At 39.9% G+C, this 12,002-nt stretch overlaps 1 protein-coding gene across 1 annotated transcript in view; it reads right to left on the bottom strand.

The window, feature by feature from the left end:
• Positions 1 to 12,002, bottom strand: part of CEP85L (centrosomal protein 85L) — a 119,448-nt gene that overhangs the window by 67,114 nt on the left and 40,332 nt on the right. Inside the window, exon 3 of the mRNA XM_075087514.1 lies at positions 4,381 to 5,147. Coding sequence (XP_074943615.1) covers positions 4,381 to 5,147 — 767 coding nt within the window. The remainder of the gene's footprint in view (positions 1 to 4,380; positions 5,148 to 12,002) is intronic.

Here is a 12,002-nt window from a genome sequence, read left to right on the forward strand (position 1 = left end):
CCATTTTAAAACCCATTTCTAGCACACAGTATGTACCTAAGTACGTTCAGATAGTAGGATAGATAATAGGATCAGGCTTAAAGAAGTGCCTTTACATGAAAATATACAGCCCTTTTATCCAGATTGGTATGGCCTCCCAGTTCAGTAAATGGGAACCGCTGTCACGTGTTATAAGGATTTTTTCCCCTTAAGACAGACCTAATCACACACTTCCTTACCTTGAAGGTTAAAAAAAGAAAAAAAAGAATTACAATGGCCATGTCTGCCAAAAGATCAGCTGTAACTGAAAATAATTAAGTGTGTGGTAAAACATAAATTCTGCATGGAAATTATTTTCATTGAAGTACTGTTAAAATCTATTTCTTGGAAATGCGTAGGAAAATTTTAATCTTCAAGAAGCATACATTAAGTGCTACACATGAGCTAGAGAAATGAATTTTCATATACAACTCTACGACTTTACACAATAACCATAGACCAGATCCTCCTTGGAGATTTATTTCAAAAACAGACAAGTGTCACACCCACAGCTGAACAATGCACCTTCTCTGAAGAGACGTTCTGTTGATCCAGGGCACCTTTCCTGCAGCTGCAAACCTGACCATAGACTGAAAGAGAATCTCAGTGTAGCTGTAGGTCTTCTACCCAACACTCTGCACTTCCCTTACAATGCACAGTAAATATTTTAAAAATCATGGCTTACAATTGGAACAGCAATGCCATATTATAGCCTTTTTAATTTGGGTAGCAAAGTATAACAAGAAAACAACAGGTAGATGCTGAGTTCAGTTAAATTCAGACTATTAAGGAAGCAGAGAATCTTAATTTTGGGAGTAATTAACTTTGGAACAGCTTTTAAGGGCTATAATACATTATCCTTTACAATAAACTTAAATTCAAAGCTTGTCTGATTTTATAAAAAATAAACCCTAATTCAGATCTTTGTGGAGTAAACTCTCTATATTAGTATGCAAAGGCATAAAAGTTTAATAATACAAATAAGTCCAATAGCTGTTCCTGAACCACCCAGTCCTTAAAATCAACTCAGAAAATTGTTGCAGTCTATTCTTACTTCATTAGTGATAGTTGCCCTCAATAGTCTCTCCCTCTACCGGCCTACCTTAGAGATACACAAAGCTGCTTTAGATTCTCATTTAAAGGCAAAGTTCATTTTGTTTACTTTAAAACCACTATTGCCATGAACAGAAAAAGGACAACAAACTGTAATTTTTTCAGTCCTGTAAAAACCACTGCTTTTCTATCAGCATACATTACTTATTAAAAGCAAAATAGCAAAATTAATCCCCACTAAGAGGAAAAGAAAAATTAAAACGTTTCTATAGTGGTGGGTTGGGTTGTTTTTTTTTTTTACCTCTTCTATAAATCACCAGCTTCCTCTAGCAAAACTTCATGCTTTCTGCTGTCTCTCTTTCCTAGGTATATATTTCACTTTGATTGTAGTTTTCTTAGTTTCTCAGAAACAACAGCATATCCATTCCCAGGTGCACATATGGCGACCTTTGGGGGGGGGGGGGGGGGAAATCATAGCACAATTATAGAATATCTCAAGTTGGAAGGGACCAACCACCCTCTCTCAGTGAAGAGCCTTTTCCCAATGTCCAGTCTAAACTTCCCCTGACCCAGCATCATTCCATTCCCTTGTGTCCTATCGCTGGTCACCAGAGAGAGGAGATCAGCACCTCTCCCTCTGATGCCCCCCCTTGAGGAGGCTGTAGGCTGTGATGAGGTCACCCACCCCTCAGCCTTCTCTTCTCCAAGCTGAACAAACCAAGTGACCCTCAGTCACTCTTCATAAATCTGGCACTCAAGATCTCTCCCTGTCTTGGTCGCCCTCCTCTGGACACATTCTAATAGTCTGATATCCTCCTTATACTGAGGTGCCCAAAACTGCAGTGTAGAGCGGGACAGTCACCTCCCTTGACTGGCTAGCTATGCTGTGCTTCATGCACCCCAGCATACAGTTGGCTCTTTTGGCTGCCAGAGCATACTGCTGACTCATATTCAACCTGCCACCAACCCAAACCCACAGATCTCTTTCTGCAGGGCTGCTTTCAAGTCTCTTACCCTCCGGTTTGTACATATAACCAGGACTACACTGTCCTTTAACAAAACAGGTGTCAAGACAGGAAGAACCATTCTCCTTTCTTCATGTCTTCTGGCGTCCCTCCTCCTTACAGCTGTAACCTCTGGGCAGAAAGGCAGAGCAGTCAGGGAGGGCCAGTGGAGGATACCTGTAAGAGCCCAAAGGCTCATTGCTCTTGCACACTGTAACTTTCTGTTCCTCTGGGTCCTATTTCACAACATCATCTCACTTCAGGAAATGTAACAGGTCGCTTTTCAAGGCCCATTGATGCAACTCCAAATCATACCAATGAAAGTGCTTGCTAAGGCCACCAGGAACCTCCTCTGCACCCCTTGTTCCCTTCATTACTGTCGGACTCCCTGTGGCCCCCCTTGCAATCCTATAATCTTACAATCTCAAAAACCTGAAAAGGTGCAGCACCATTTTATGAAATCAGTCAAAAGATAAATAATGCTTGTGCTCCCCCTCTTGGCTCTGTCCTCAAAACACAGCTTGGCATCAATGCCCGCATGAACACTTGTTTTTGAATAACCATAATAATAATAATATATGTAGGGCTTCATCTGTTTCAAAAAAGAAACTTTGCCTTCATACAAAAAGGAGACAGTGTATTTAATCACAATTAGAGTGAGAAAGCACTTGTGAGACAAAAAAAAACCTGGGAGTTGTTTTGACCTAAACAAGAGTTTCTGAAGCACCCATCCTAAACAGCGTTGTGAAAGGTACATAAAAAAATGAAGAGACATATACCTAAATGAAGGAAAGAAGTAAATAAAGCTTACTCTGAATATACATTTTTAAATCCCAAAGGAGAACCACCAGGCACAGTAATCTGCATGCAAACCTCAGATGGCACTTGCTGATGGCTGCAGCCAGCTAGATGTCTCACAGGTGTTCGGGAAGACTTGAATGAAGGGACAGACTTAGCTCCTCCACAGTACCCTGCTCTTGCTCCCCAAACCCCTTGTGCACTCCTCAATGCCACCAGTAGCTGCCAGCTTCCAAGAGCCCAGCTGACAGTGCCCCTGACCCAGCCTCAGTAGTGAGCCAGTTTCCATCAGTTTGGCTCTGAAAGGACCCCTCAGCCTCTCTCTCTACCTGGGTAATTTCTCAACACTGAAATCTTCAAAAAGCTTAGAGAAAGATGAGGTTTTCTGCAGTAACAAGGATAATGTAAAATGGTGGTGGTTACCTGGAACAATGTCAGATTTTTAGAGAGACCCTTAGTTCAGCCATATTAATTAGATACATGTTTAAGGTTAAAAAAAAATTTTAAATCCAGATCACTATGAAGAGCAAAATTGGACCTTGAGAACCTCTGAACTTGTCAGTCTTTCCTTCGATACACAATGGAAGAAACAACAAAATCTGAGCATAACACTGTAAATTAATCTGTCTTCAGGCTGGAGAAGACAGTTATGCACATACAGCTAGATTATCTCTGCTTGGATAATACCCTAGTCTAACTTTAAACTGCCTTTCAGGAAAATCTACATATTGTAATCTGTTTGGGACTTTTTTGGCAAGTCAAGTTTACCCACACAGGTAAACCTGAACATTTAGATGGTCAATACTGCCTTCCTTCACAAGTTATCTTTTCCCTTTAGGGTAAGAGCTGGAAACAAAGATTGTGAATTGCCATGTTAGAAAGGGTTATCTGTCTCTTAAAGCCACATATTTGATGTTTTCTATATGAAAATACTTCAAGTATGACACAAAAGCCACATATTGTTTTGTTTAAATAAACCAGATTAGTTAACTACTATTAGTTGATTTTAGTTATTTAAAAATAAGCAGTAATACAAAAGTTAATTCAGTTCTTAAGTCCTAGTCACAGCAATACGCAATATTCATCCTTACAGTACGCAGGAGTCTTTCTGTGAACGTATAAATGCAGCCTCTTTGTGAATATATGTTGATCTGGATCGATTTACGTTCCCCCACTATACTGTGACCAAAGACTCTCTTAAAAGCTACTGAAAATGTTATTTGATGAACCTCTTACTGTGTCCAGCTTCAGAAAAGGAGATGGTAGTCTCATGTATACAGGCACACTGAATCAGAGTAAAGTGTAAGCAGATGTCAGAAGAAAAATGTTGGCACTCAGGTAATATTGAGAAACAAACAGCAGCATCCCCAAATGAAGTTTAAAAACAGCATCACCTGATTAAGAGGACCTGTTCCTTTCTTATTTTATGAAAGACTGCCTGATGTCATTCCTCAGGTATAACACATGATGCCACATGATGGCAGCAAACACCATGCTTTAGCCTTACCTGCACAGGCTGTTCACCTCCTGTTCTGAAGTCTTCAAGCTGCTGCATATGCCATGCAGCTATGCCATAGGGCTCCTCAGCAGTCCTGCAGTCCAGGGGATTTGCACGTAACTGTTCTTTAAGCCACATTTGAGTCCTCACTGCTGGCTGTATGGGAGCTCCACTCACAGCCTGTTGTCCCAGAGTTGCATATCTCTGTCCGAAAGCTTCACAACTGGCTGCTGTAGGTTTGCTTTCAGGTAAGGCACTGTAGGTCAAGTCTAAGGCATGTCTCCTACTTGAGGAATCTGAAACAAAATCATCTTTACTGCACGTTTCAAATTTGTATTTGCAGTCCAGTAGAGAAGACCGTTTTTTCCCTGCTTCTTTGTCCTCAATTTTTAGCAATTCCATGCTATCATGCAAACAACTTGGCCCATTTGTCCTTAATTGTGGTGACACAGCTTTGTCTGTACTAGCCCTGGAGTCCACTGAATGACTACTGCCATCTTGGCTGAAGGTATTTGGTGAGCTGAGTTTAGACAAGGAGGACCATTTTCTTACAGGTCTTGCATCTTTCATGTCAAGAGAATTGTCCAGGGGACCCTGATTTCTGCCTCCTCCTGACCGTACGAAGTTTGTACTCCATTTTGAGCCATCAGACTTGAAAGCTTCCCTGTGTTTGGAAAGCGAAGAGCTGGCATTAGACGGCATCACATGGGCAGTGGGAATAGAAACCAGTGATCGGCTGGGCTTAAACGATGACGTACCACTTGAAGTTGAATGATCTGGGAAGAGAGATTTATCATGTAAGTAAGTACAATACAGAACTCACATTAACATCAGTGCCCAGAGGAGAAAACATCAAATTCAAGGTGAAATGCAAAAACAGAAGGAAACAGGTTTCTTGACAAAATAGGGTCTTCTAAACCCTTCAAGATTATGAGAATGAAAACCTATTAAAGTGGGATATTTTCAAATTTATTCTGCTCACATGCCATCATTACAAAAAGAGAACCGTGCTAAGCGGTGGCAACAGCAGCTCCAGACAATTCTCAGGCTGTGGGCAGAAGGCAGCATTCATTCCCCAGCTTCAAAGAGGCAGGTTGGATTTCTCCCCCACCCCACATAATCTTAAGTAGCTTCTATATCGCAAATGTTAGAGGTATCACAATTCAGAAACCCCAGAACTGGTTCGTCTTCTATCATCCCTCTTCTCATTTTTTAAAGGCAAACCAATTCACTAAATGCACTTTATAAAATGGCAGTGCCAGAGATGAGCTAGTTTAACGACGGCCTCTTAGACAGAGCTATTCATCCTTTTGGATCTTGCTGATTCAAACTATGTTTCCCCAGGTGACTTGCTAAACAACACAAAGCCTAAATGGAACATAGTATTCTTCAGAATCTTGCTATTTACAGACCCAAACACAATACCACACAAACTGTGTGTAGCAATATTTATGAAATCTATCTCAAGCTGAAATACGAAGAACAGAGAAATCAGTGAGGTGATATTCAGGAGAGGACAGAAGAACAAAGACGAGAGAGTTAACAAGAGGTTACTGGGGACTGGCTGAAACCTCTCGCATGTCCAGCAACATGTGCACATCACAGGCTGTGGACAACCAGAAATAAACACCTAATCCTCTCAGAGGATCAGCTCCCATCAAGTCACACGGCTGCACCTTAGCAAGCTCATGTTGCTCGTTAGATTCATGGCAGATAGACAGAATGAAATTGTTCTAATTAAGAGACTCTTTTGGCATCCTTTTTGCCAAGAGCAAGACAGATACACTCTTCTTATTTCCCTCATCCTAACCTAGCAAGAACTTGTTTCTTTGGGATTTGTTAGCTGGTACAGAGTTCATAGTGATACAATTAAAGAGAAAGGAAAAAAAAAATCATCAGTTGCTCCAGAAGTACAACTGACATACCCAGTTTGACGGCTACACGAGGTTAATGTGATTTGGTGAAGGCCAGAACACATTATGAATTGGGCACCCTTTCAAAGGATATATTTGACTCAATACACCATGCCACAAATGGGAAAAAGAAAAGAGCTTCCAACGGTGCAACAATTTTTGAAAATGTCAGCACTTCTTTTTCTATGTATCCAAATAAAAATAATCTTACGCCCAACTTGCATAGTCGTCCTTATTTGGGACCAGACTTCCTCACTCCTTGCCTTGATACCTGTTTATTACATACTTGTCTTCCAGTACCTGAAGGAGCCAGAGCTTCTAAGATAGAAATTCTTGCTGCAGCCTTCTTGCCTCCTAATGGGTCACTGTCCCACCACGTACCCTGCTGTTTCAAACCGTAAGCTCACACATTGTCTCTTGCGTCTACCCAGCCACCTACCTTCACAGCAGGTACAGATCACAGCTATCTTTTAGACTTGAAAAAACTGTCAGAGCTGGTTAAAGTGGACCAACAGTTTAAGAGTTATTCATAGGGTGCTGATGCCATAAAATACATACAGGAAGCTCCCATTAGAGAAAGTAAAATGGAGAGAATACTACCAGTAGCTTGTTACCTGATGGATCATGTTGCTAATAAATGTGAGGTACCATTTTTTACAAAGAAGATAAAAGACCTTCCCTCCTCCCTGCACTAGTTCCTTAAAAAGTCTATACTGCAGAAAGAAACGTTTTCCTTGGCTTTTTCTCTGTCTTGATATTGCTCAAGAGGTGGGACATGTTCAAGAGAAAGACAGAAGGCCACACAACCTATTTCAAGTGGAAGGAATCACAGTCTTCTGACCAAACGCATTTGCGTCCACAGCTATTGCGGCAGTGGAGAGAGTGACATGCAACACTACCAGTTCCCAAAATTGTGATATGTCCACCACATGTAACGAATCTGCCTGTACCAGGTGCAGCCTCAGCTTCTGTCAGCTTGGCCTTCCCATCTTCTCTCGTAACACAGTAGATGCTTGTATAGATAGGCACTACAAATCAGGTACATCTTGCTACCCTGCATAGCAGGGGCTGACAGCTTTCAGCCCTGCTCTGCAATAGAAATAAAAGTACTCAGTCATTTCTGGCTGAGGACATCAACACAGTGACAAGAAGGTGAAAGAGATATGACATGATGGAGCTGGAGTGTCGAACATATGTATTATGAGATGGAAAGCACAGGGTTAGAGTCCTGCTTTCTGGGAGCATTCACCAGAAGAGCAGGGACAGCAGGGAGGAAAACACACAGTAGGAAGAAACACACCTCTTATTGTACAGGTACTCCTTAGACAGTGGCTGCTGCCTTTGTAACTCTCAAGCAAATAAACTTTTGTGCTGTACCTTACCCAGAAGCTGAATATCACACAGCACAAAGTCAGTCCTGCTAAGGAAGCAGCCACAGGCTTTTTTATATCCAAAGAAAATAAAGTATATTAGGATTCAAAAGAACTGACTGTGGAGACCTATGTTTTAGGCTATGCAGATTTCTACTAGTAAAAATGTCACAACTGCAAGAGAAAGGCAAAAAAAGAAACCCTATCTGTATGCATATATCTGTAAAAGTTAAATACAGTTCCATACAAAAAAAAAATCAGTATTTAATATAGCATTTTCAGTCTGAAATACTGACTTAATGTCACCTACACACAGTCTTCAAACTAGAATTAAAAACAATAATCAGAAATATATGATCTCCTTCACCTGTTTTTGTTAGAGTACAGTTATTCATATGTGGTAGATTTTTACTTTCCCTTGTTCTACTCTAAATTTAAGCCCTGAGTTTAGATCTAAACTTCTTTTCCTCACTCTGATTCTAAACTCTTCAAGCAGATTTAAACTCAGAATGCCATGTACACCCAACTACAGCTGGTGGATGATTCTGATAATTTGTCTCGAAGTAAAACACAGCAATTTTGGCTTCAAGGTGTCCTAATTAGTCTTCCCATTAACGCTCGCTGTAACATATGAGAAAATTCACACTTAGAGCATATTGCTTCAGTCTGCCTTGTCTGCAGGCTCAGCTGGAAAGAGAGCCAGTCTGCATTCTGAAACATCTCCTTGCAACAGAAAAAGCATGAAAATCAGAAATTTCATTGAAAATAACATAGAATCCAGAAAGTACCATGGAAATGAAAAGACATTACTTCTGTAGTCACGGAAATAAGCTCCATCTGGCCAAACCCTACTAAAGACTACTTTATCCAAGCAGCAGGTTTTTCCTTTCCATTGGTCGGGGGTAAGCAAATCCCTAGGTCTAAACTAAAAGTTGTCTATTCTCAGCATTACTCACATTTTCACTTCATTGAGCTAGTATTTCTTTGAAGATTACAAACACTCTTAAACATGGCTTGTGTGTCTTCAGAGTCTTTCAATGCTTGACTGCTCCCATTAACGAAAACTTAAGAGACTGGAGAAAAAAATACAGCTAGTTGCTACTGGTTTTCCTTTGAACAGCATCAAGATCATATGTCAAATTTTGCTTTTCAGTTATTCTAACAACTCTTTTTTTGTGCCCACCACAAAGCTCCTTAGAGGACTTAGCTAATAGGCATAACATTTTAATACCTGATCCAATACTTCCCAAACCACATACATAAAGATAATTGGGAAAATTATATTTTAAAAACACGCTACAAGATTTCTACCACGTAACAGCAACAGATGGAACAGAAAACTAAGAGCATTTCATATGGCTTTCTTACTATCTTGTGTTATACTTCTGAAATAATTCATTATTGTGTATCTGGCACAGAAAATATCACAGAAGCAATTTTGGTCTTACCAAAAACCTTATCACAGAAATTTTGTTTAACTGTGAGACAGCACAGCAGCGACTTTCTTCTGAAGAAGGGGGAGACGCCTCCTACTCATTTACATTTTCATGTGCTATGTTTTTTTAACTCACTAATGCCAACTATATTAATCATAACTAGATGAAAATCTCTGAAGCCATTTCTCAGGCCAGATACACAGCACAATTGTTCAGCTACTTAAAATCCTTATCCATTGTCCAACAGTTGGTCATAATGCACGAGAGAGAGAAGGTTCACTGTAACCCTGAACAACTAGTTCAGCTGCAAAGTGAAACTAATGCTTTAAGAACCCCATCTAGAAGATACACTTCTATATGCAACAATTTCTTTACTGCTCCCAATAAGGTATTATCAAACAACAGCAGAGCAATCAGCCAATACAGTTACCCGATACTAACCAAAACCAAGATGCATATGTTACACATCCAACCCATCAAAAATGCACTTCATGCCACTGAAAACAGAGAACCTTCCTTGTGTGAAGGACTTTGAAATCTGATATTTTATCCAGGCTATAATTAGAAAGCCCTGACCATGGAGTACACTAGTATTAAACACAGCTGACCTTCTCTTCCTGTCCTCCCCTCCCACCCCCCAAAACACTGACACAGATTACCCCAATCCATGAAAATAAACTGAATTATTCTTACTAACTGAGCAGAAGATAAACAGGGAGAGTCAAGCCTCTATTATACAAATTGAAGGTCTTGAATCTGGGTGCAGTTTAGTGCACAAAGGCTCTTATATTTGTTATAGGATGTCAGTTGTTCTGAATGATTCCCGAACTGTTCTCTGACTCTTAATTGCATGGACCCCAGCAACAAGCCACAAGCAATTCCAGTGTCCAACGTATGATTTACTGAGAAGGCCATGAACCTTCACTCTTCCATGCAAGCATGTGGCTGCCTCCCAAAAACCTTGAAATCAGCTCTTTTGGAGAAGAACAGAAGCGTCTAACTCTCCTGGGAGTTAGTCAAAAAACAAAGACCATGGGATGATGAGCAGTATTTATGCTACATGTGTGTTCCCCCCCACCTACCTACTTACAAATTGGACTAGCCTCAATGCAGCACAGATAATGAGATGAGCCAACTGAGAAATTTCAAAATGGACAGGCAGGAGGCCAGCCCTAGCAAAAACCCCCAAAGACACTGACTCATCAAAGTCTGGAAGCAAAAAGTATGCCTTTTCAGGGTGCAGTAGCAGTCACAGGTATGATCTGGGTTTGGTAAGTTTGTTTTGGTTCGGGTTTTTATAATGTCAAGAAATCTTCACCATTCTCTTTACAAGTCCTATTCATATTATTTCAAGTTTACTACGTCAAAATATGAGAAGTGAATGGAGGAAATTTCTGCAAATAAATCTCTTCCAAAGAATAAATAAATATAAGCATGCATCATATAAAGCTGTATGAGAAACAAGTGCTGCAGAGACAGAACTGTTCAGACATTTAACAAGTTCTGTGTGAGAAAGGGACCCAAAATCGTCATGCAATTATAAACAAATAGTGTTAGGAAAGTGTTGTGTTTGAACAGCAAGAAACTAAAACAAAACAACAACAAAAAACCTCCTAGAAGCAAAATATAATTTCATGCTAATTAATACTAATTTAAAATAAGACACTGTTAAATACTGAGATACTTCCTGTTAGTAAACTGAGTTGCCTGTGTCACATTTATGCCTTCAAAGCAAAAACATTCATGTGGTGTTCAGAAGCATATTCAATTAATGTTATTTGGAAAAAAGAAGCAAGGTCACCAGCTTCCAGCACCACCAGTTACCATACTGGCAGCGTCGATCAGAACTGTTTTACATAAGAAGTGGAGAGCAAACTGCAAGTCAGTCCTACTTTACTTCAAACTAATTCCTGTACAGTTTTCTGTAATCTGCTGTGTTGTGTACTAGAAGAATGCAAGTTGTACCTACAAACCTGCTTGTTTTAGAAGTTGAAGTGATTTAAAATCTACATAATTCGCAAGGAGTACAAACAGTACAACCCTGAATAACACAAATGCAAACTTCAGAGGTTGCAACTGAGACAGAATTTTCAAAAACTCAAGCAATTTTGCCATTTTTATTTCTTCCCTTTAAACAGCATGGTCTTGGAGTAAGACACGCGATGAAATACTGGTAAAGCTACTACACCTGAGCAGTGTTATTGTAGAGAGATAGGAGGAGGAATAAATTGAAGGTCAGCCTCACAGGCCTCCTACAACCCACAGAAATAAAAAAATACTGCAAAAGGAGTTTAAAGGATGTGTAGTAAACAGAGCAGAAAGCAGTGTGGGCAAGAGTAAAACCTGGGCAAGAGTAAAACCTGTACACAGAAGTACCAGGGTAGCATACACACTTATCCAAGGAAGGAAATGCAGAGGTAACACTGAGTTCCAGCAAATGATAAACAGCCTCTCAGACATCCTTATGAACAAAAGGAATACTAAGTACATATGAAAATGCTTTCACAAAAGCTTGCCTAATATATCCCATATAACTAATTATGAACTGGCCATTTGGCACCATCTTCATTATCCTCCTCTACAGTTAACAACTTTGCTTTTTTCCATTTGCTATACCTCACTTATTTCCACAACCCTTCCAAACTAACCTTCCCCCTTGTTTACCAGAGAGGTGATAAGGTAGCAACAATCCTATTTAGTGTAAGAAGTGAGGATAACACTCTCAACTTTTAAAAAAAGGGGGAGTGGAAAACAAGTATGTTCTAAAGTTTGGTTAATGAAGCTTAACACAGAAATTGTCACTGAACAAGAGAAAATTACACTTTGTCATTGAGCAGAAGAAAATTATTTATTCATAATGAAAGTTACTTTATTTCCCTATTTTCATACTATTTAAGTCCTGTTTTCAGCTT

This window comes from Phalacrocorax aristotelis, chromosome 3 (genome assembly GCF_949628215.1).
Source record: "Phalacrocorax aristotelis chromosome 3, bGulAri2.1, whole genome shotgun sequence".
NCBI classification, from domain to species: Eukaryota; Metazoa; Chordata; class Aves; order Suliformes; family Phalacrocoracidae; genus Phalacrocorax; species Phalacrocorax aristotelis.